This window comes from Alternaria metachromatica (genome assembly GCF_023757995.1).
Source record: "Alternaria metachromatica strain BMP 0045 chromosome Unknown scaffold_32, whole genome shotgun sequence".
Classification (NCBI taxonomy): Eukaryota; Fungi; Ascomycota; class Dothideomycetes; order Pleosporales; family Pleosporaceae; genus Alternaria; species Alternaria metachromatica.
In genome coordinates this window covers 168,295-191,363 of record NW_026055523.1, presented here as the reverse complement: position 1 = coordinate 191,363, position 23,069 = coordinate 168,295, and the positions used below count along the sequence as shown (strand labels likewise).

The 23,069-nt window shown below is 53.5% G+C and overlaps 12 protein-coding genes across 12 annotated transcripts; 4 read left to right on the top strand and 8 right to left on the bottom strand.

Moving 5' to 3' along the window:
- Nucleotides 1-59: 59 nt before the first annotated feature.
- J4E83_009386 (uncharacterized protein) lies at nt 60-557 on the bottom strand (the record flags this gene model as incomplete). The annotated part of the gene is made up of 1 exon (XM_049336274.1): nt 60-557. The coding sequence occupies one exon, from the start codon at nt 555-557 to the stop codon at nt 60-62; it is 498 nt and encodes a 165-aa protein (XP_049184598.1).
- A 1,174-nt stretch (nt 558-1,731) lies between these two features.
- Nucleotides 1,732-2,409, bottom strand: J4E83_009385 (uncharacterized protein; the record flags this gene model as incomplete). Its single annotated transcript, XM_049336273.1, has 1 exon — nt 1,732-2,409. The coding sequence occupies one exon, from the start codon at nt 2,407-2,409 to the stop codon at nt 1,732-1,734; it is 678 nt and encodes a 225-aa protein (XP_049184597.1).
- A 611-nt stretch (nt 2,410-3,020) lies between these two features.
- J4E83_009384 (uncharacterized protein) lies at nt 3,021-3,764 on the bottom strand (the record flags this gene model as incomplete). Its single annotated transcript, XM_049336272.1, has 1 exon — nt 3,021-3,764. One exon carries the CDS (start codon nt 3,762-3,764, stop codon nt 3,021-3,023), a length of 744 nt encoding a protein of 247 aa, XP_049184596.1.
- A 1,682-nt stretch (nt 3,765-5,446) lies between these two features.
- Nucleotides 5,447-6,530, top strand: SDH2 (succinate dehydrogenase complex, subunit B; the record flags this gene model as incomplete). The annotated part of the gene is made up of 4 exons (XM_049336271.1): nt 5,447-5,492; nt 5,551-5,949; nt 6,003-6,154; nt 6,207-6,530. The coding sequence occupies 4 exons, from the start codon at nt 5,447-5,449 to the stop codon at nt 6,528-6,530; spliced, it is 921 nt and encodes a 306-aa protein (XP_049184595.1).
- Nucleotides 6,531-6,917: 387 nt separating this feature from the next.
- On the bottom strand, nt 6,918-8,114 carry J4E83_009382 (uncharacterized protein; the record flags this gene model as incomplete). The annotated part of the gene is made up of 1 exon (XM_049336270.1): nt 6,918-8,114. The coding sequence occupies one exon, from the start codon at nt 8,112-8,114 to the stop codon at nt 6,918-6,920; it is 1,197 nt and encodes a 398-aa protein (XP_049184594.1).
- A 3,442-nt stretch (nt 8,115-11,556) lies between these two features.
- Nucleotides 11,557-11,816, bottom strand: J4E83_009381 (uncharacterized protein; the record flags this gene model as incomplete). The annotated part of the gene is made up of 2 exons (XM_049336269.1): nt 11,557-11,583; nt 11,652-11,816. 2 exons carry the CDS (start codon nt 11,814-11,816, stop codon nt 11,557-11,559), a joined length of 192 nt encoding a protein of 63 aa, XP_049184593.1.
- Nucleotides 11,817-13,550: 1,734 nt separating this feature from the next.
- On the bottom strand, nt 13,551-14,613 carry ATG5 (autophagy protein 5; the record flags this gene model as incomplete). Its single annotated transcript, XM_049336268.1, has 3 exons — nt 13,551-13,744; nt 13,792-14,428; nt 14,494-14,613. 3 exons carry the CDS (start codon nt 14,611-14,613, stop codon nt 13,551-13,553), a joined length of 951 nt encoding a protein of 316 aa, XP_049184592.1.
- Nucleotides 14,614-14,929: 316 nt separating this feature from the next.
- Nucleotides 14,930-15,662, top strand: J4E83_009379 (uncharacterized protein; the record flags this gene model as incomplete). The annotated part of the gene is made up of 2 exons (XM_049336267.1): nt 14,930-15,264; nt 15,311-15,662. 2 exons carry the CDS (start codon nt 14,930-14,932, stop codon nt 15,660-15,662), a joined length of 687 nt encoding a protein of 228 aa, XP_049184591.1.
- Nucleotides 15,663-15,836: 174 nt separating this feature from the next.
- J4E83_009378 (uncharacterized protein) lies at nt 15,837-16,689 on the bottom strand (the record flags this gene model as incomplete). The annotated part of the gene is made up of 3 exons (XM_049336266.1): nt 15,837-16,352; nt 16,403-16,526; nt 16,583-16,689. 3 exons carry the CDS (start codon nt 16,687-16,689, stop codon nt 15,837-15,839), a joined length of 747 nt encoding a protein of 248 aa, XP_049184590.1.
- A 607-nt stretch (nt 16,690-17,296) lies between these two features.
- J4E83_009377 (uncharacterized protein) lies at nt 17,297-19,043 on the bottom strand (the record flags this gene model as incomplete). The annotated part of the gene is made up of 3 exons (XM_049336265.1): nt 17,297-18,748; nt 18,841-18,970; nt 19,021-19,043. 3 exons carry the CDS (start codon nt 19,041-19,043, stop codon nt 17,297-17,299), a joined length of 1,605 nt encoding a protein of 534 aa, XP_049184589.1.
- A 788-nt stretch (nt 19,044-19,831) lies between these two features.
- J4E83_009376 (uncharacterized protein) lies at nt 19,832-21,218 on the top strand (the record flags this gene model as incomplete). Its single annotated transcript, XM_049336264.1, has 4 exons — nt 19,832-20,135; nt 20,183-20,306; nt 20,354-20,489; nt 20,541-21,218. The coding sequence occupies 4 exons, from the start codon at nt 19,832-19,834 to the stop codon at nt 21,216-21,218; spliced, it is 1,242 nt and encodes a 413-aa protein (XP_049184588.1).
- A 720-nt stretch (nt 21,219-21,938) lies between these two features.
- On the top strand, nt 21,939-22,917 carry J4E83_009375 (uncharacterized protein; the record flags this gene model as incomplete). The annotated part of the gene is made up of 3 exons (XM_049336263.1): nt 21,939-22,267; nt 22,333-22,433; nt 22,490-22,917. The coding sequence occupies 3 exons, from the start codon at nt 21,939-21,941 to the stop codon at nt 22,915-22,917; spliced, it is 858 nt and encodes a 285-aa protein (XP_049184587.1).
- Between the last annotated feature and the right edge of the window lie 152 nt (nt 22,918-23,069).

The window sequence follows — 23,069 nt, the reverse complement described above, 5'->3', positions numbered from 1 at the left end:
CATACAACCAGATCAAACCGCGACGTATATATATCTCAAAAGTAAAATCACATATCAGATCAAGCCTTCCTCGAAGCCTTCTTCGGAGCCTTCCTACCCTCAATCTCCTTCCTACTCTCCGCCCCCTCCCCAGGCACACCAAGCCCCACCAAATACGCCGCCCTCACAAGCACCGGCAGCACATTCAGCGAATTAGTAACAACATCCTTCTGACTCCAGCTCCCCAAATCCAACACGCCCCTCGTCCCCATTTCACACCAAGCCGCATAGCAATGCCCCAAATCACACAGTATCAGCCCCAGCACAATCCACCACCACGTCTTCCGATCCTTCACAACGCGCATCAACACGCCCTCTGTGAAGGCGAAGAAGAGGTATGCGGATGCGAGTTGGTCGTATGCGATCTGGGAGTCGGGGTGGTACGCGGATGTGGACGGCATGAAGGTGAAGTACTCGGCGGGCGCCCAGTGGAGGTGGTATGTGCCGCCGAGGGCGAAGATGGGCTCGAGGTAGAGGTGCCAGAGGAGGTAGATGAAGGGCGTGTTTGGGGGCGCCATGGCGGGCTGTGTGGCTGCGGCGTGGGCAGGAGGTTATGCGTGGCGTGGCTGCGGCGAGGCAGGGTTTGTGCAAGGGATGGTCGCTCGTTCCGTTGTGCTGGGTACAGTGAGGGTCTGGGATCTACGTGATGCGACGCGGTATAATGATGCGCTTCGTCCGTTTCTTCGCAGGATATGAATGAAGTTATGCGACACCAGCGCGCCCTGGCGAACAATGTTGATGACGTAGCTGAAGAGCCCGCAATGCGAGGGTTCCGGTCACAGGGACAAGGGCATGCCAAGTTGCGGAGCGCCTGACCCTGCTACCACGGCAAGTAGCGGGCGGACGAGCAAAACGAGTCCGGAACATGCCAACACTGCAATCTACACTTGTTGGTAAACTGCCTTGTTGGGAAGTGTGGGCATGAAACGGACTTCCGGTGAAGATATGGTGATCGTCTCCCTTCGTTTCACGTCTGGCGTGGGTGCGAGTAACTTTTGGGTAACGAAGGATTAGAGGTCGAGAGTAGGTACTGGTAGACATGTCACGCGCGCGGCTTACAGGCGGCACAACCAAGTCTACATGACAGCTTGGACAGGTGTAATAAAAAGACGTCAAAGCGGAGAAGCGCGGTATAGACGGTGGACAGTGTTGTAAGGTGATTACAGAATTAATTGACTCGCTCTGGGGCTCTATGGTCCCAGCAATGATGCGCATGGATCATCGAAATAGATTATAATAATACATATCCGCCCAAAAACACGAAACGCTCCAAGAATGTAAAACTCCTTTCCTCCAAGCTGATTTCGCCCTGTGCATGTAGTACCCCAGCATGCGCCGATGAGAGGATGCTACCTGTCTGACTCTTGTTGCCCGACACGTCCTGTGACTGACCGGTGCGTGTTGGCCCTTCTTATCTTACGACTTCGCGGTTTGTCGGATTTCTGGTTGACCAGGAACATCGCTGAGCTCTGAAATCGCCCGCGAGTCGTCGATCAGGTTGTGGTGGCGATGCGCATCCCAGATGCGATTGTCCGACATGTTTGATGGACATGACATACCGCCTGACGGGTTGAAAGCACGGGTATGATGCAGGACGGCAGCGGACCCTGCAGGTGACAAAGGGTACCGTGGAACCTGGGGACCAGACCATTGCCCCGGGTCCACGACATCTTGTATTCCCAGATGCGTCCATCATTCCATCCTGCCCTCTTGCACATAAACGTTGTGAGGTCCCGCACCGCAGTGCAACGCGCCGCTCGCCAGCTGCGTGAACTTCGGGTCAATAACATCGACAAGACAATGTTCGACAAAGTACCGCGCCGCGAGTTCATTCGCTGCCAGCATGCTCGGGCAAGTCCCTACGACCTTTGTATCCTCGCCCAGATCGCGGTTCTTGCTGCTGACTACCACATGATACGCTGACCGGCCGTCATGCGCCCGCGGAATCAGCTTCTGCGAATACAAGGCATCGCGCAGGGCGAGCGGGTATGTGCTGATGTCGCCGGGGACGATGGCGGGTTCGGGGCGGCGATGGACGAGCTGCGGTGCGGCGGCCTGGAGGGGAGGGGGCTGCGACGCCTGAGAATAGGGATGAGGCTGTGGGTATGCCTGAGGAGTTGGCGGCGCTGGGCCGCTGACTACCGACGAGGTAGGAGCCAGCCGCGGTTGCTGCTGCTGATGCCGGAGCAGGAAGTCGCGATGCTCGTCGAGTTGTTTCCGCAGGGCGTCGCTCGTGGTCTGGAAGATGCGCTCCTGGACGCCTGGCCCGAGGTTGCGCGAATAGTGTCGCAGGTCGGCGCTGCAGTCGAGCTGCAAAAGGCTGTGTTGGCGATCGAAGCCATGCGAACGTGCTGGTGCTGTTGCTGTCATTTTCAGAGGGGCGGTTTGCGCGACTGGACACGGTTATAGTAGATGGTGATGAAAATCTGATATGATGTGCATGACGCGGATATTCGCAAATCTTGGAAAGGCCCGGAGCCATTCCCTCCCGTATTCGCGTCTCCACGTGATCTGGCGTGGCAGTATCACGACGCGAGGTGTGTCTTATTGCTTTTGGGCTATTGTATCGAAAATTATTTTTGTTATACGTGTTGGTGCGTAGCTGTGCTACAGTACATCTGGGGCTTCTGCGCCAGAGCCATTCCTTGTACATGGGTCGTTACATGACGTCGTGAGATCGGTGGGCGTGAACATGAATAGAAACTGACGATGCTGCCGGGATACTCCTCCAACAAGATCGCGCCGAAACTCCATCAGTGCCCACCGTGAAACGCCATGAATTCAAAAAGGAATCAACCCACTATTAAAATCTCGTTAGAGAAACATCATACAATACCCCCTGATCGTCATGTAAACATCGCCTAGGCGAAACCACCAACAGACCGCACGCGAATGTTGTTACCGTTGCTAGGCGGCCATAATTTCGAATGTGGGACAATAATCTCACTTCACGAAGGTGTAGCCGACGGGTTTGACAAGCTTCAGAAGCCGCCGCCGAACGCATCGTTGGCCTCTTGCTGGAGGGCGTCGTAGTACTCGCAGAGGTCAGGGAAGGCCACTATGGTCTGCTTGACCGGGAAAGGGATGTCGCAGACGATCTTCTCCCAGTCCTTGGGACGGTTGCGCACGACGCGGATGAGCTCTTCCATGCAGTTCAAAGACATGCTGCACATCTTATGAGCCCATCCCATGTCCACGGAACCGTTGAGATGCGCTAGATCCTGTGTAGCGGGGTTGATCAGGATAGACCAAACGAAGTTCTCGTGAGTGGGAGACGGCTCTACGGGCGATGTAGCAGGCGTTCCTCCGTAGGCTGCACCCATTTGGAAGAAGCGCTCCCAGACCTGGTCGAAGAGGCTTGCGAAGGGGCTTGCTGGGACCCTGCTGCGAGAGTTTCCTGAGTCATTCTGACCTTGACGGAAAGCCATCTCCTGTACAGCCAAATACTCCGGGATGTCGGTCATCGTGCGTGGAAATGCTGGCGCAGGGTTGACCATGGTGGATGGATGACGCTTGGACTTGCTGAACGATGCGTGACCAGATGAACGCCAGTTATCGGACCTCTGGCCTGTGTGAGAGATGCCACGTTGAGAACCAATGTCTTTGAGGTGGTTGGTCTTAGCCGGCGCCATCTTCTGCGTGTAGTCACCGTACTGCTGAGTGCCCTGGGGTAAAGTGAACGATGGAGACGCAAGAGAAGGCGGCATATTTCCGTTGACTGTCATAGGATGAGCTCGCTGAGGAGTTGTTGGCTTCGTGTATGTTAGCCACAGTCCCTCGACATGCTAGGGTGAAGCGAAACCCACAAGCTGCTGCTTTGCGTGTGGCATCTGGCTGTTGACTGGTCCTTGAGAAGCATCCATAGGGCGGCTCATGGCATTGTTGTAGCTGAGCTGCGACGATGATCCTCCAGAAGCGGAGTGTGAATCAGTGGACGCGCTTCCATTGGATCCATCTTCCGCCACAGTAGGCAAGGACTGTTCGTCCCGCTCGAAGCGCGGACGGAGTGGACTGCCATAGCCACCAGTCGGGCTACCGCCTATGAACCTACCCTTGGTGGGCGTAAGTGCCTCGAGGACTGTCAACAACAAGATTCCACAGAAGATGCAAGAGCAGACGAAAGAGAAGACGACTTACCTGAGGTGATGAGAGAGACATGACTTCCACAATCTTAGCAACAATGATGCGATAACAGCGCTATAGCGGGTGCGGATGGTGCGGATTTGGGGGCGACGCGACCGTGTGAGCGTGGTGCGGTGGCGGAGGGAAGAGGATGGACGCGGCGACGAAAGGCCTCGCCAAGCTGACAGCTTGAGCAAACAGGCTTCTAAGAGATTCAGTCGCGATAAGGTGAAAGTGAGAGCTCAAAGTGGGGCCCCGGACCCCAGATTCTCGTCGTGCCTTCTGCTTTGGTGGTCCGCGTGTTGAAGATGAGTCCACGTCCGGAAGGGGAAAGAGCGAAACCATGACACTGGCTTGCCGTTAAACCAGAGGTTTGTTACAAAGTTCAATTTAAAGTTGGTATAACGCGGAAATCTTCTTGGGCATATCGAAAACTATTGTTCTTATTATAAAAAATCACAACGTAGTGTGGAACCATAAGGACGAGAGTGCGCACATGCGACCTCAGCACTATAAACATGAAGAGAAAGTGCAATGCGTTTCATACTGAACTTGTGGAAGTAGGGCTTAGAACAGTGGGATTTCGACCTTGCAAGGCAGAGTAATCCCGGAGATACGCGCGGTGATTGAGACAGAGCGACAGATGGAGACTGGACTGCTGGAGAGTTTTGGCAGAACGAGAGAGGAGCATCCGTGAGATTTAAGTAAAAGCACAGTACGTGCAAAGAGAATCAAACCCCCAAGGATGTGTAACATCGGCTATTCCTGAGTGAGTCGGCATTGCAAGAAAATTCTACCTCATCAAGGCCGATCGGCTATATGGCATATGCCTCTAACGTCGGCGTGATATGAGTACAGCAAGCCACTACGATATTACCGACCTTATAGTTAATATGAATACCAACACTGGCTACGCGCAATTGATCACACGAGCACAAAGAAATTGCTTGTAGCCGAAATCATCGTGTGCTGGGACCTTGCTGAGCTTTGCGATCTATCGCAACATGACTTCTTCAAAGACCTGCTTTCTGGAAAGAACCACACTGGGCGAACGATCTTTATGTGCGAGATGACTGTCACAAGTCTTGACGTTTTCGACGATGATGTAGTGGCGTCGAAGGGCCGAAGAAGCCGGAATCGTCCGACGAACATGCGCGACCAATCACGGGTTGGCAGTTGTCATAACCGAGGAAGCTTGAGTGGCGCCCTGACGCTACAACTTCGATGATAGCAACACTTTGATCTTTAAGCCCCAGCCCGCACTCTCCACTCCACACCACACACAATGGCCTCCACACGCGCTTTCACCCGTCTGGCTACCCGGAGAATTGGTACGTACATCGTCCAGTGTCACCGCGACAGCTGAGCACTGCTAACGCTCATCGACAGCCGTACGGCCGGCAGTTTTCTCCCGCGGCTTCGCCTCCGTAAACGACGTTCACGCCCGCGAGCCCATCTCCAAGACCGCCGAAAAGATTGTACCCAATGCGTCGCGATCGCCCATCCCAGAGAGCAAGACATCGACGATTGAGGACCCCGAGGCCAGCGCAGATGCGAAGACCAAGACCTTTCACATCTACCGATGGAACCCAGATGAGCCGACCTCCAAGCCCAAGATGCAGTCGTACACGCTCGATCTCAACAAGACCGGACCCATGATGCTGGATGCGCTTATCAGGATCAAGAACGAGGTGGACCCCACCCTGACGTTCAGGCGGAGTTGTCGCGAGGGTATTTGCGGAAGCTGTGCTATGAACATTGACGGAGTCAACACCCTGGCATGTCTCTGTATGTGGAATTGCACCGTATGAAGGAATTGGAAGGCTAACCGGATGTGACAGGCCGCATTCCCACCGACACAACCAAGGAATCTCGCATCTACCCGCTCCCCCACATGTACGTTGTCAAGGACCTCGTGCCGGACATGACGCTCTTCTACAAGCAATACCGATCAGTCAAGCCATACCTGCAGCGCGACACCGCCGCACCAGACGTACGTACACACTTGGAACCCGATTAAGAGACCGCTACTAACAACATGTCAGGGCCGTGAATTCCGCCAGTCCAAGGAAGACCGCAAGAAGCTCGACGGACTCTACGAATGCATTCTCTGCGCCTGCTGCTCAACTTCATGCCCATCCTACTGGTGGAACCAGGAGGAGTACCTCGGCCCCGCTGTCCTTCTCCAGTCCTACCGATGGATCGCCGACTCGCGAGACGAGAAGAAGGCCGAGCGCCAGGACGCCCTCAACAACAGCATGAGCTTGTACCGATGCCACACCATTCTCAACTGCTCAAGGACGTGCCCCAAGGGACTTAACCCTGCGCTGGCTATTGCCGAGATCAAGAAGAGCATGGCCTTCACCTAGAGTGTTTTTGGATCGTTGTAGTAGAGGGGAGAACCGTCGCATCTTGTTTGCTGGATGAACCTGCGATTTTGCGCAGAAGTTGATACTTTTTGAGCCTGATTTGTACTTTTTGAGATGTATATGCAAACAAATCCAAGCAATTACTTCAATTATGTCTATGCGGTTTATACGAAGTGGGCTGTTTCTTCGAGCTTGCTCTTCATGCAACCTAATCTCTCCTGACTACGCTAACACATGTGTAGGTTGTTAGAGACTGTACATTTCAAATTACGTTTTGTACGGTACCATAAGGAAAACCCGGTAACCTTATCCTTCGCAAACTAGTCCGTCATACTTTGCACATCATGCTCGATGTCATCACCCTAATCCAACACCCTCATATACTGGTCAATCAGAATCATTCCCTTCCGAGTCATGTTCCCAGGGGTTCTTCTTGGGAGCAGGATCGATCTCATACATCATCCACCCACTGAGCGACTGCAGCGAATCCAGCTTCTTCTCCTCTGCCCCAGCACCGGAATCATTGCTGCTAGTGATTTCGATACCCAGCGATCCAGCGACCATCTTCGTCTTGTACTCTGTACCATTGTCGTTCACCAACACAGGCACAGAGGCAAAGCCACTCGATATATCATCGGTATCCACCCGATGATACGAAACTCCGTCCAGTTCCAACAGCTGCTTGTCGGATTCATCGACGTTCCAACTCTGCGTTCCTGTCTTCAGATTATACATGCACTTGCCCTTGTCGTTCCAGAAGCAGAATGCCGTTAGCCAGCCTCCCAGATATGACGGTCCGCTGCCCCCGCCAGAGCGATGCGCGATCTTCTGCCAGAAGTCGCGGGAGGCAACGGCCTGCTCCGGATCGAAAGTTGCGATGAAGTTGCGCAGAACAGGGCGAAGTAGATCAGCGAATGTACTCGCTTCAGGACCCAATTCAACGAGTTTCTCCAGCCTGGCGAGGATATCTTCGTAGTCCTCGCGTTTACCCAGCAGAGTGACGGAGGGAATACCACACATGATACTCATCTTGTACGAGAAATACGCTTGCATCGTACCCATCATGAGTACTGCAGCTGTTGTGCGGTCGCTGACTGTGGTCGTGCTGAACGCAGGCATGATCCAATCGCGCAGATCGGGGTCCTTGACATTCTCCTGGATTAGTCCCGTCATCCGTCTAGCTAACGCCCCAATATCCACTGAATGAATGCTGCCCACGTCTTTGACCTCGAGCTCTTTCTGGCCTTGGTGCGAGACGAAATGGTCGCGTAGGGCTTCCGCATTGGCGTTGATGTAGAAGTTTAGTTGCGAGAGGATTGCGAACCAGACGTCTTCCGGGCGGATGGTGAGATGGTGGTGATAGCTGTATGCATCGAAAGCTGCGTGGACGAACCCGTTGTTCGAGCCCACAATGCAAGACTTCTGGAGTTCATCGGCGGAGACCGAACTCCGAACTAGCCATTTGCAGGCCTGCGAGTCTCGTGAACTGGTATGTGCGAGGAGCTTTTCTGGGGTGTCGACGTTGTAGATTCGACTGCGTGAGCTTTTGGAGTCGTGGTCTGCGACTGTGAGGGTGGCTGGCATGGTGGATTGAGTATGCGATGGATGACTTTGACTTGGGACTTTTGAGATTATTTGAGGCTGAGGAAGATGTGCTGTGTCTCAGGTGGCTTCGCCAGACTTTAATACGCATGCCGTGTGAGCTTCAGGCTGCTGCTGCCTAGGTATGCCTAGACCAGCCGATGTTTGTGGATTGGTGCCTTCCAACATCTCGATGCGCAGACGCGCAGTTGCTTAACGGTTCGCGGGGTAATCGCGTCTCTGATCTTCAACACCTCACTTTACAGCGACAGAGACCTATCCGGCACAATGACATCCAATAAAAATGTCATATCGAATTGCGATACAGCTACAGGACCATCATTGGGTCTGCCGGCAGCGCGATAACTTGCTCGAAGAAGTGACGAGACGACGCCGTCCTTGAGGTGGCTTCTGGCGGCCAATGATCTCGACTGAGAACCAGCGACTGCGCATCTGCGCTTTCCCCGCCACGACACGATTGACAGCGTGCGAAAACTAGGACATCAGGCTGCAGTCTGATCAGCATAGCCAAGCATGTGGCGTCGAGGTGGGTGAACCTCAACGACACAGCTGATTCCACGTCTGCTACTATCACAACTGCGTCTATCTTCATGGCGTATGTTGTCGTAGGAACGCGTCTTCCAGGCGCGGTCATTGAAGACGCATCGTTACCTGGATATCCAGCGAAGTTCCCACCAGATCCCTTGTATGATGCGCTTCCTACCCCACTATCATTTCGTCTGATCGAAATCATTACCGTTTTTCCACGTCTCAGCTGCAAGATGAAGACTGTTTCGCTCACAGATCACACACCTTATCAGGCTCTCAGTTACTGTTGGGGTTCTCCAAATCGGAGCGTTACTTTATGGTGCAACGGGTTCAAGCTAAAAATCTCGCCGAATCTCGCAAAAGGGCTGAAGAGGCTCTACGCGTATGCAGTAGGGGCCGATGTAAAGTCGTTCTGGGTTGATCAAATTTGCATCCACCAAGAAGACAATGCTGAGCGTACCCAACAAGTCCGTATGATGCGATCCATCTATCAGCGAAGTACGCATACCATTATCTGGCTTCCGCTCAAAAACAGTGAGTGTCTCCACAGAACTGCGACCAAACGATGTCCCAACGTCGGATCCAGGCAGCATGACCGATATGCTGACTCTGACGTCGCTTACTGACGACTTCAAGAGATTGCGAAGGCCGCAAAAAGCATTCTGGTTGATGTACATCGCTACATACTTTCAACCAGGAGTGAAATTCCGTCAATTGACGACAAAAGATGGAGCGCTCTAACCCAGTTGCTTGAATCGCCATGGTTTGAACGATGCTGGATACTACAAGAGATAGCAGCGTCTATAGCATGTCCTGAGATCCTTTGTGGTAACCAACGATTGTCATGGAAACGTTTCCAGGAAGTCATAGTTTGGCTGAACAAGTCTGGCAGTAAGCATCGTACTAAACGCATGGAACTTGTTAACAGCATCCAAGAAATTATCAGTAGACGCTATGAGGGCATCGAGTTGGCATATCACTTTTCCCACCTGCACGTACTGCTACACTTGACAAACTCATTTCGCTCTACCGATCCAAGGGACAAAATCTTTGCGCTTATCGGAATGAGCCCCGCAGGTTTCGATCCAGGAATTTGGCCCGAGCAATTAGCACCTAACTACGCAAGGTCGGTGCAGGATGTATACGCGGCTGCGGCGAAGTACTGCATCCAGCAAACCGATAGCTTGAGTGTCCTAGCGCAGTTTGCTCATACCAAGGAGGCCGGGTCTACTCCATCGCGGCGATGTTTCCCTTCCTGGGTACCGAGGTGGGACCTTGCGGACTCTACACACCGAATCAGTGCCTTCTCCTTGCACCGGGAGCCTGAGGGTCTTCGCAATCTGACTGAGAAATTCAACGAAGCATCTAAAAGAATCAAGATTACAATGGATCACGATGCACCGTTGAGAATTCTTCGTGTTCGTGGAATGCAGGTCGACACAATCAACATATGTCTCCCTACGGTAGTATCAGATCAAGCAAAGTTTCATGCGGGAGTACCAGAACGTCACGGGGAATATCTGTTAAAGCTCATCCCGCAACTATACACAATGAGTAAGAAACACGTCCGTCACTTTCCGCGATCGTTCAACCACACGTTCTTCCTTGTGACAACAGCAGGCTTGACACGCGAGCACAGAGATGCCCGAATCGAGCCCCGGAAACACTATGAGTTTATCGAAAACCTCGCAGAAGAATGGACGAAATGCCAGTCAGCTCCGGACGACGCAGCTGCGGCAAGCTTCGCATCCTCACTGCTGTTGCCACACTGCTCAGACGAGAGCCCTTTCCATAGGCAATGCCGTCATGAACCAGATAATATACAGCGATTAGCTTGCTATTGGGATCGTTATATTTTCGCACTTCAGCGTCTGATGAACCGCCGCCTCTTCATCACTTCATCGGGCCATCTCGGTCTCGGTCCAGCAAGCATGATGTCCGGAGACACAGTCGCGATCTTGTTCGGCGGAAATGTTCCATATATCCTGCGACCTCTCGAGAACAAGCAATGGCACTTCGTCGGGGAATGCTACTTGGATGGGTACATGGATGGCGAAGCACTCGACAACGAGGGAGAAAATCCGTCTAACCATGAGTGGTTTGAGATGGTGTGAATCACATCCTATCGGCATCGCAAGACGATAAATTCACCCGGAAAACCTATGGAAAGTCATTGTTAGCTACAGTACAACATATCCTTACACGACCAACGCGGCATCAGGCTGTATAGCCATGGAAATTAAGCCAGGAACGTTCCTCTATAGTCAAACCTCGATTCTAAGGAGACATCACATTACATGCGATAATATATCGGAAGAAGCAAGAAACAAGGAGCAAGCGATCGGGTCAGGCTTGTGCTAGCCTCTTCTGCAGTAAAGCATGCAGCAAGACTGAACTTGGGTTCGCAGATGCTTTAGCGAGGCGAGCTAGAAGAAGGATCACAGGGACGAGGCAATTGTCAACGGCCTGCATCGTCGAAGCAAGATGATGGAATGAAGCTTTCTCCGCATAGGCAATGAGACGCTTGAGTGTAGTTTGATGGATGCCAGATTTGTTGTTAAACGCGCTGTCCACGATATGAGTGCAGCTCCGTACCATCTCCTACGTTAGCAATTCGATCCGATTCAAAGTAATACAACGCGACAGTTTCTCAATGGGTATTTGACTTGTTCATTATTACCACGAAGCCCTCTCAAAGAGGCATTCGCACCACAGTGCCTCCCCAGCAGGGTCAGCCCGTGTCATCCTATACGCGAATATTCAAACACATTATACACAAGCTCTTTGCCCGGTCCACATAACAGCTCTTATGACTTTCGTATCGGGGGTCATGTCTTGTCCGCCTTGAAATCGTACTGCTCGGCTTCGCTCCAACTTCGAATCAAAGGGGGGTATCTTATGCCATGCCTTTGCCAGCTTGCCTCTGTGGTGGGCGTTAGGAGGCTGTATGGGGGGAAAAGTTGGGTGGTTGGGGAGGTTGGGAGAACGTACCTTCTTGTTGATGAACATGGCAATGACGAGGATGGCGACGAGGAAAACAATGACGAAGACGACAATGACACCGGGCTCACGCTGGGCCCAGTTCTTGTCGCGCTTGGCGAGCTGGTGGAGAGCGTACTCGGCGCGAGCGGCGATGGGCATGCTGATGGCGGCCATTGTGTTTGTTTGTGGGTTTCTGGGGTGGAGATGTTAGAAAGGTTGTTCGTACGAGCAGCTGTGAAGACCTGGAAGGATTCCCGGAGCTGGAGAAGCACAGGCCAGGCGCATTGGGCGCGTGCGATTCACTCCCAAGAGACGTCTCGAGCGTGACGATCTTCGGCCAAGGCTTGTCGCGAGACTGGTCCCGATGGCGGTGATGCGATGCGATGCGACACGACGCGACGGGATGCGACGACGTGACGCGATATCTCCCCGGCAGCTCCAGAGCAAGGCGGCATTGAGCTTACATTTACGAATTGAATCGGTCCACTGTTTGAATATCGAGCTGAAGGGAGCTTTGTTTTGGCTGTTGATGGCAACGGAAGCTGGTCAGCGCGATCGGATCAAACCCACGGAAACGGTCGCTAGGCAGAGGGACTCGGCGATGTTTAATTGAAAGGCGCAGGTCGACAGCGATGCAGCATCAAAGAGTGAGAACGAAAAAGCTCTTAATAGCAAGAGGGTGAATGTCCGCTTTTAAATGCGCCGGCTCGCCGAAAATTTCTGCACAGTTGATGAGGCATTTTGTTTGGCCCCGGGTCCTAGCGGGTTGTCCGGGAGGCTCCAAGCTTGCAAGGGTGGGTGCAGCGTCGCTTCGGCCGGGGAATGGGCGCGGGCCTGGAGGGAGGGAGTAGGGAGCGGTACTTACGTCTGAGGCTCGTCCGAGTGGGTAATGGATAGTGGGCGCTGGGGGATGTTGGAGACTCGGGGCGAGGAGCAGCGTGAAGAGTAGATGAAGGTTGGGTCGGGCCTAGCAACCACCCGCGAGGGTTGAGGGAGCTAGGAGGGAGCTACCCAGTGCAGCCAATGGCGCGACATGCCATCATTTCGTCGTAGATGAGCCGACGATCGCAGCCTCACGTCGGAGATACTCACGTTCGGATGTGTAGTCACTATCTGCTAGTTGCCTGTCATGAGAAGAGCCGCTTTAGAGCTTCACCGGTCGTTGATACCAAGCCATCCACCGTAGCACTCCCAGCACTCCCCATGAACCTCTCGCTCGCGCCTCCACACAGTTGCCCAGGTGCGTCTGGCGCTGCAAGCCGCTGACGCTACTCGTCGGCTCCACTCAGCCAGTACCCCTGCCACCTCTAAACCGTTCTTGTGCGGCAGAAGCAGCATCGATGTCATCGCCCATTGCTTATCGTCCATGACTGATGAAGGCGGCGCGAACCCACTGCACCCTCGGATATCTCGCCAGGGCCGTTTGACACCAGCCGAACCGTGGGCAGCATCAACCGGGCAACAGCAGGCCTAGCGCACCGGAGCCAAAAACAACGCACGTCAATAATGCCTCATTTCCAGACGCTGGCTTCGCGTCGACAGGGCGACGCGCTACGCCGATAGCGCCCAGGCAGACTGGAGACGCGTGGGGTGGCCTTGGTAGCTTGCTGCCGGGATCCTCACTAAGCTTCTGCTGTGCCTGTGCCCCCGCATCTTGGCGAAGCATGGCACACGAGCCCTACACGGCCTTTGAAACGCTGCAGAGCATCACCGTGTCACAGGCACCATCAGCAGAAGCAAGTGTCGCGAGCTGCACGCGGGCCTTGGAACGTCTGAGTTGTGTTGCCGCGTCCGCTATCGCGACGCCGCCCGTACTGCCAATATTGTTGCTATCCGGGATCGTGGAATAGCGTCGCCACATGACTCGGCTCCCATGTGACGGCCGTCGCTGTTGGCATAAATCCTTATTCAGCCCATCATAACCACCGCAATGTGCAGCCAGCCATCGAGATATGCCGTCGCGCGCACCAGCTCCTCCACACTCGCGCTCAGCGGCAGCACCGCTCCGTGCAACACGGCCTGCGCCAGCAGCGGACTGCGTCTGCTCGGAAATAGTGTCGGCAATATCGCGTTCAGTGCTGTCCCGATGGTCTGTGGTTGCCCTGTCTGCCGTCAGCGCCTTCCACACCTACACCGCAATTACACGTACTAGACGACAGGTTCGGCGTCACCAGCCTCTGCACTACTCTCAAACTCCCGGGTGCCGTCTCTTCTTGCACCCCTTCCGACGACGCGTGTGGGAGATAGAGCCGCACTGGTAGATGTCTCAGGTTGACTCCTTGCGGGTTCAGCAGCTTCTGGTTGATGGGGTTGTACACCGCAAAGTCGTGGTTCTTCACTCCGCTCCAGAGCTGCGTGCTGTCTTCTTTGCTTAGAAACATGACCGTCTTTCCTGTTCCTGTCCTGAGATAGTCGGCCTCCTTCACGCTGTGGATGAACAGATCATGCATATGCTTATCGTCTTTGTCGAGCTGAACCAGCTGCTCGGACGGGAAGTCGGAGAAGTGTACTGTGAGTCGCCATGGTAAATGTTGACGCTCTTCCTCTGTACTCTCGATCTTGTGCGCTTGCTCAGCCTCTGTACCCGTGTCTGAGGGATACGCGGGCTCAGCGCCAGAGTAGAGATCGTAGAGGAGACCCAGTGGATAATGCCATTTCAGCGGCACGTCTTCGTAGGATAACCATGCGTCTTTGGGCGTGACATCCGGGTAGATGAGGCTGCGTGCGAAGAAGGCATGTAATTTGTGTATGAGCAGCCCGAGATACGATATCCGTGGAAATTGTATCTACCTCTAGTCAGCCATAGCACATCCGATGTATCATCGCCAGACTATGTCGACACTGCACGTACTAAGTAAGGATCCGACTCGTCGTACGTCCGACAGTCGCCCTTGTGCAGGCGTATCTCGAGCGGAATACTCCCGTTCCAAGTGCTCTGGCGCAGTCTACTCGCAACGTCTCTCTCAGCCATGGGCGCGAAGCATCCGAGATGGCAGATTCGCCAGCCGCCGTTCTGGTAGCCTAGGCGCAGCTGAGCTGATGGATAGTGGGGTAGGTCGCGGGCGCAGGCAAGGCGGAAGGCGCGTTGATGGCGGGGTATGCAGGGGGAGCTTGGGCCTGACGTGCAGGAAACCCTGGGTCTTTTCGCTCGTGCGTGCGTCTCTGCGACAACCCCAGACCGACTGTCGTAGGAAGATGGGCGCGGGTCGTGTCTTGTTCTCCACCCACAACGCATGTATGACGTGACGCCGTAGATGGGTGACTTACTTACGCACGACAGCTGGACCATGGATGTGGCTCTTAGCCGCAAACGCTCGCGCCTGACTGTTGACGAGGACGAGGACGAGGTCCAGCGGAGGAGGGAGCCGTCGCCGGCTCTGCCGCCACTGGGTGATGCTCTGAAGAGGTCGAAGACGCAGTGCGAATTGGAAGAGCTAGATGTTATAAGTCCGGAGGAGGCATGGAGCGTGGATGTGGATGCGATACTGGGTAGCAGTACGCTCGCGACTCCTGTAGGCAGTATGCTGGAAGCGCATAATAACTGGGCAAGGTATAAGAGGCAGGCGTCAATAATTGTGTTGTGTGTGCAAGGGAATGTTCAGGTCCATTACGACCTGCTTTGGTAGGATCATTCCGCATCGTTCCAGGCCACCACTGACAGCGAACAGCTCCGCTCTACCAGACCTCTACACGCTCTCCCCATCTCTACAGCCCTTCGTCCTCTGCCACGACCCCTCGACACATAGACTTCCCTCCTCCGCGCCCTTCTCGCTACCCCTCCTCCAAGCCGCGACTCCTTCGAACAACCACTTCGTTCGCCTAGGCCTACTACATCCCCTCGGCGGAGGCAAGTTTCCGTTAGATGCACTCGTCGTGCTGGACAAGAGGGGCAGAAGGAGGTTGGTGTTGCCATTTGGCTGGGGTGCTGGTAAACATGCGGACACACCTGCGGGTCGGAATATACAGCTACGGTTGATGGCGTTGCTGAGGAGTTGTGTCGCGATGCTAGAACAGGAATAGGAAACGCTGTTATGGGTATGCTGATTGCATACACCTACCCTGAGAGGACTCTGGGAATTGTGATGGAGCAGCGTGATGAGTTTCAAGATGTTTCATTGGATGTGTAGAACTACATGAACGCCATCCTCCTGCTATCCTCCCGGGTGTCATCGCTAGACAACCACCCATGAACGCCTATGCCTCGAGGGTCTCCGCGTCATCAAACCCCTTGATCTCCTCTATGACAGATCTAACTTTACTATGGATGATATTGAGGTAAGTCGGCAGATATCCCTCAGTGGTAACCATCAGAGTTCCGTACACAGGATTGCCATCGAAGTCTTCTCGATGCGCAACAATATGAGTAGCGAAGGCGCACATGACCTTCTGATACTGTGGCACCGACAGTGCCTTGTTGCAGAAATCCGGGGTGAAGATCTTGTGATGCTCGACCAAATTCTTGAGCTGTTGCACTGTGAGTCCTTCTCTCGCAAGGGCTGCTCTCATGAATTTGAAAGCAAAGCTTTGCAGTACGTCCATGCCCATCTCTGTCGCGCAGAGATAGACTTGCAAATGGAATTCGAGTGTAATTGGACCGTCAGGATTGTCTTGCGGGGCGTCTTTTATCGGTTCGGTGACAGAACTGGCAATGATCATGACAACCGTGGGACTGTAGTTCTTGGTCGGGAGCTCCGCGAGATTGGTTTCGTACTACATTTCAGTTAGTCAAATGGCCTGTGAAGATTTTGCCACCAACTCACATTGTTCTGAAGCCAGGAAGACACTGCGATCGCCATTTCCGTGGGTACGGTGAAGGTGGTCACACCGTCAGAGCAAGGGAGAGGCAACATTTGCTTCACCGCACTGAGACGCTGGTCGCGGAGCCTATAGAAAGGTAAGCGACAGTAATGTTGTGGGTGTCCGTGGGAAGGCCAGCTTACTTCTTGTGGAGCTCACTGCTGTGCATGTCCATCTCGGCGACTGATAATTCACCGAACGCATGGTGCAGAAACTCCACATCGGCCTTGATGTTTCCTGTTCTCATCATTTCATCTTGAACGGTAGCCGGCTGCAGCTTCTGTGTTCCCGACATCGTATCCCGTAGAGAGCCTACTTCCTCTGGCTGTGAAGGCTCGTCGGTAAGGGCTATTGGGTAAGGGCGTTCTCAGCTGGCGCAAGCGGTTGTCGGAGATGGAGATGCGGAAGCAGGTACTCACGTTAGAGGTCACCGTGTTCTGGTTGCCTAGCTAGCGCCATATCGCCGTTTGCTTGACCCTGGAAGAGCAATCAGAGGGAATGGCGGCGAAGGCCGTGGACTGCGATGCTGCGATGACGTACTTGATGGGGTGCTGCATATTCACTTTGACGGTTTGATCACAGGTATCTAGTAGGAGATGGCCGCTCAAGCGCCCTGAGAATTTTGAAGCCTGTACCGCCTACATGATAGTTGAGGAGTCTCATTCTATGCACATTGACTGTGCCAGGAGTATCTCAGCTAGAAGCACAGTCACAATACAAGAGGTATAACAAGCGTTGAATTATACATCCTCGTTGGATTCATCTTTTACCTATGCACGTATGTACTACAAAAGATTACATAGACCTGTGAGCTGAGACTCCGTCGTCTATAAACGTCCCTGTCGCTGCCATGCTCCCTATTCCTCCATGCGATCTTCATCCTTGACTTTAACGTCTCCGTCAGCAGGCGCATCAGTCATGCTGGTGTCTTGCTTGTTCTCACGACCACCAGTCTCATCTGATGTGCTACGAGCAGCGACAGTGGGTACGAGGGCGGGAACTTGGGGAACCTGGATGGTGGTGTTGCCCTCTTCGAAGCTGTATTCGATACGTGGGACCTCGGTGTTGTCGTCCATGCCGTGGTCGGATGAACTGATCAGGGGGATGAAGCTAGAGTCATCGACGTTCTCGGGAACAGCGTGCTCACTAGCATCTTGACGGTCGACTTTGGTCTGGTCCGAAGTCGGCTGATCACCTCCTTGGTTGCGCGCAGTTCGCGGAGCAACGGGACTAGGACCTTGTGGAGTATGAGAGGCGAACGGAGGATTGAAGTCGGCGAAGAGATCCGGTCCATCGACATCTTCAGGGCCATCGGTCTCACCGCGGACTGTCTGGCTCCGTCGTAGGCTCGAGCCTGGACGAGGGGTACGCAGAAGACCTGTCGCCGGGTTCATTGCAGACGAGGCTGCCTTCTCACCTTGAGACGCCTTGGATCCGCCCATAGACTGCCAAGACCTGTCCAGCTCAGATGGCGTGGGTGTAGGCGGCAGTGCTTTGTTGGTACGATTGGCCGAGATTCCATGGTCACGACGACGGGGGGTAGGCGAATCGCTGTGGTCCTCGACAGTAGGTTGGTAGGTATTGCTCGAACCAGGGCGCTGGAGAAGGCGACCGCCGATATTTCCACGCTGACCTTGTCCTGTACCGACAGTACGCATCTTGGGGGTTCGCATGTCAAGCGAAGGATCAGCCGACAGTCGCTTCTTGCTCGCTGGGTGCTGATCCGCGGGGGTGTAGGTAATGGCGTGCTCTTTGGGGTTATGTTGGAGGTTGTGTACGGTCCAGTCTCGCTCAGCCGCCGCCTCGTACTTCGCATATCGAGAGGTTCCGAGGTTTCCGAGGAATTCAAGATACTTTGTACCACCTTCTTGGAGCCAGCGAGGACGATGGAGTGCTCCACAAGCCGCGACCACGTTCAGAAGCTTCTCTTCGATGTGCTCTGACGGCTCGTACAACTTATGCTTCTCCAGAATGTTGATAAACTGTTCGGCAGTAGGAGAGTCCGTGAGGAGAGAATTCCGGATGTTCCTTCTAGCAATGTGGAGGAGTTCCGGCATCTCCATCTCTTTCGCGCAGAGATATACCTTGACGTGGAGCTCTGCTAGAGGTCCTTCAACACGTACGGTGATACTGTTGTCTTCGATACCAGGTTGAGCTTTCTTCAGGTGAGTCAGTTGGTAGTTGGCGAGCTCTTGGGTGTCGTCTAGCTGGTACTCGTCGTCAAGTATGTGTTGTACCATCATCTCGACGACGATGTAGTCATATCCGTGGAGAGTCACCACACAAGGGGCGTTTCCTGCATCGTCGACCTGTCGAGTAGTTAGTTTAGGTTATGGACACGGCGCGAAGTTGTCGTGCGTAACATTGCGGAAGAACGGCTGTGCGCGGAGTTAGAACTAACCTGCTTTCCGATCTTGTCTGAACCGCCTGTGGCAAGATCCTGTGGTAGAGTGCAAGTCGCGCTCTCAGTTCCCAATTTTGCGACAAGTGTCACGCCAGAGCGTGCGTTCTTCACGATGCGACCACGCCACCTGCCTTTGTCAGTGATACATTCGTCCAGTCGACATATGTTTGATAGTACCTTGGGCCGCACTCATGAGCCATCGGGGATGACTTCGAAATCGCCTGCTGGTTTGAGTGGATAGCCATAAACTCCATGTCCGCGCCGGGCCCGCTGTTTCTCAACGCCATTGCTTGAGTCTCATCGCGCGTAGACTTTGCGACATGCTCACTGTCGCTCTGACTGGTTTGTTGGCTAGCCATGTCGACTCTTGGACCTGTGGAGGATGTGTAGAGGCTGGGTCGTTTGGACATGTAGACAACAGGAAGTGAAGGGGCAGGGTGGAAAGACAATGAGCGTCAGGACTAGCGTCGATGGAGGAGCAATCACCTATATAGGCTTCCGTTGTGCGGGGGTGCGGAGTTGTTTGTCGTGTGTGGGGTTGTAAGCGATATGGGTCTTTCACTTTCTGTGCGTTAGCAGTGAGCGGCCCTATCTAAAGCTGATATTTGATTAGCATGTATATATAGCTCTCAATTTCCACAGTACTCTGACTCCCCGCTCTGAAATAGCTTCTAACATGCAATGGACCCCTGGGTGGTAGAAGTATACGTGTGTCCTTGACTACGCTATGCCATAGTGGTGCTCTATGGGTCAATGTAAGTATTTTTTGCGTCCACACCAAGGCCGGGCGTTCGGTTCTGTGCTCGATCATTCTTTTTTTGCTTTTGTTTTGCCTTCCGGTGAGAGTGAAAGGACAAACGTGAGTCCTTTGCGGCCTGCTAAAGTGGGGCTTGCCCACCCGTTGCCAACACTGTTTTGATGTCTTTCTGCTGACGCTCTCACACCAAGACCTTTATACTATTCCTCAGGACAGCGCTGAACCGTGGCTATGGCGAATCAATCTCCGAAACCAGACAGCAAAGGCGAGAGCTCGGAACTGGATCCTGCAACAACACTAGTCAATGATGCATCGACACCCATTCTATCTTCAGGCTTGAATGCACAGCCAGAGCACGAGAGTCGCGAGGCTGTCAAACGCGACAAAAGTGCGGACCAGGGGAGTTTGGAGACAGAACCGCGTGCTCAAGAAGCGCACCCACGTACGACAAACCCAGCACTGTCCGCCAGAGATCTGGCTCGTGTTGCGACATCCAACCCAGACCAACGCGACGGTGAAGAAGCTCTACGAGCAGGTCCGTCATTCAACACCCCTCATGAAGCATGGAAGCTGACTTAACAGACGACGGAGCTCGCACCCGTACAGACGCTGTTACGATATCGCTGGCGACTCTGAAGACCCTCCTGGGCCACATCTTCGAGGGCAAAAGTGCCAGACTACCACAGCCACAACTAGTTTGCGCTGAGTGAGTATTGATTGTGTTGCACTCCTACGTGCGCTGATAAATCGCAGTCGTGGCCAAATGGCCCTCAGCAAGCGACTCGGTTGTGACTTCACACTCGTCGTAGATGAAGTTGCGTTCGACGTGAACTCGGGCTTCCTTATTGCAGGCTCGGAAGTGCTAGAAGGATATGCTTTTCCTGGCGGTGTAAGTACAAGGCTAGTGCAAATGGACAGAATAAGTACTCACGGCTTTTAGGGTACACTTAATACTCTTACTAGGGAGTGCGAGTTCAACGCACAAGTACACAGTCCTACGATGGTCGACCGCCTCGTCGAATTCATATACACTGGAACCTACAAACTGGACAAGGGCGGACGAGCGACGATGCTACACCATGCGACAAAGTTACCCATCGGCAAGACGAAGGCGAGCTATCCCATGAAACTGGAGGCTGCGGCGGAATTCCATCTGGAGATGTACAAAATGGGCAGAGACCTCCGATATCATTCCTTGGTAGCCGTCGCGCATAGCAAGATGGCAGAGGATATGTTGTGGAAGAGCACCGTCGACGTGGGCATTGCGAAAAGTCTCGTAAACTGGATATACGGCTCAGCTCAGAGGCTACATGATACAGCTGAAGAAACGAACGATACGCTCGGGGACGACAACCTGAAGGAACTGGTCGTAGCGTGCATCCTGCGGCACGTTCATCAGAAGCTCTGGGATGGGGAGGAGGTAGAAGGGTTCAAGCAACATGTCCAGGCATACCCGGCTTTGGAAGTAGATTGGGAGCTTGCCGAAGAGGAGTACAAAGAGCTGCTGAGGAAGCGACCCGAAGCTAAGAGAGGGGCGAAGAGGGCGAGACGCGAAGAGCAACATCAGCAGGAGGTTGCGAGTATGCTTCAGCTCTTAGAAGGTCCTACTCTTTTGTAGACGAGCTACTATCGAAAGCTGCGATCTCCCGCATCTTGTCCTACAGTTCCGATACTTCCGGCTGAGGAAGCCACGAGATGACGATCCGTAGAGAGTGGCATGGCGGCAGCCGGGACACAGGTTGCAGGGCTACTTGCAGGGTGTTAGAGCGTGTAATCGATCTAAACCGTAGCATAGCCGTAGAAAATCTGCTCAATGGCCGTGCTGCTGAGATGAAGCTTGTGATGCGTGGTTGCAGGAGGTGTGAAGGTACGTCACTGTGAGGGTGGTTGGCGACTAGCGTGCTTCCCCACCCTGTCGCGATGGCATTCGTGGACGCGTCTCTGAACGGTTGATCACCTCTCCAACAAACATGCGGATCTCGACACCATTCATCAGCTGAAATGCGGATTGACAACGATGGCTTCCTTCTGTGATTTAAAGTTCCGAAAATTACGCGTGCAGATGCCATTCCTTCAGCTGCAACAAGCCTTAGCAGCCTCCTCATCGCATGAAGACGCGTCTATTTTTCGTGCGTTCGCGATCTCGTCTCGCGATGAACATTGCGAATACTTTGGGTCCAACCTCGGGTCAGCTACTTATTTGATAGCGCCGATTTGCTCGCGGCGTCTGGCGTGATACCTAGGTAGCGTGTCCAGGGCCCGTGCATCTTGTCTGCACGGGGTCTCATCTTCGTGCACATTCTCTATCAACTTGCGCCACTACACACTAACTCTCCTCATGCCACCGGTTCGCACAGAGAAGAAGAACAGCTCAACGAAAGCTACTCCTTCCGGCGGTCTCGCAGCCTTCGGCTTCAGACCTGCCCCGAAAGAGGAGGTCATAGCCGCAGCGGCCCGGGCAAAGCCTCCAGTTGTATCACGATCCGCTGCAGACCTAGTAGCGCAAGAAGTGCCGAAGCCAAAACCTCGTCTTCCCAAGCCTCTCGTTAAAGGAGTAAAACACGCCTCCTTCGGAGACTCCAGATGCGACTGGGACGACAAGTACCACAAGATTATTGGGACGTCGACACGGAAGATCACTTTTGGAAGCGCCTTTGAGCTGACAGAGTAAGCATCATACTTTACTTCCTCTCTACTGGGCATACCGTGCAATACTAAACCGCGTTTCCTAGCAAACACATCGACGACATCCTCTTCCTGGGTCCTAAAGTCTGCGACACACTAACGGAAATCCATCTCACCTACGTGGATGTTGACTACAACGCTCACAACGGTATTAATTCCTGACTATGCAACGTCTTATAGACTTATTTCTGACTATGACGCTAGAATGTCTTGTGACGGACGAGAGTATCAAGCTTCTTGCTAAGGCTTGCAGAAACCTAAAGAAGATCTCTCTACCCGGGTCTAGGAGTTCCAAGCTTGGTGATCAAGGCTTGATCCATCTCATTTCGTTCTGTCAGAACCTCACCCATCTGGAGTTTTCCGGTTCTGGCGTTACCGAAGTCACTTTCGAGCAATGGATTGCTCACCCAGATTGGGCGCCGAATTTGAAGAAACTACGCCTCAACGACCTCTCTTACAATAGAAAACCCATGCGTGCGTTGCGAGAGTTTGGAAGGACGCGACCGACACTACCCATCGAGCTGGTTACCCGTTCACAATTCAAGAAGTGGGATACGTGGTATCTAGAGACCAGTCACGATACGTACAAGAACGGGAGAAAGGTGTCTTCTAGTCTCCCTACTGTTACTTGAGCTACATTTAGGCGCGCTCGGCCACACATATTTGTTTCAGTTTACCTTGTCTTGCTTTGGGTGAGCAGCTTCTTGTACCTGACAAATTATCTAAGATACACAAATGTTTATAAGTTTACAGGACTAGGAACGGTTTGCTTACCTCGAGGTTG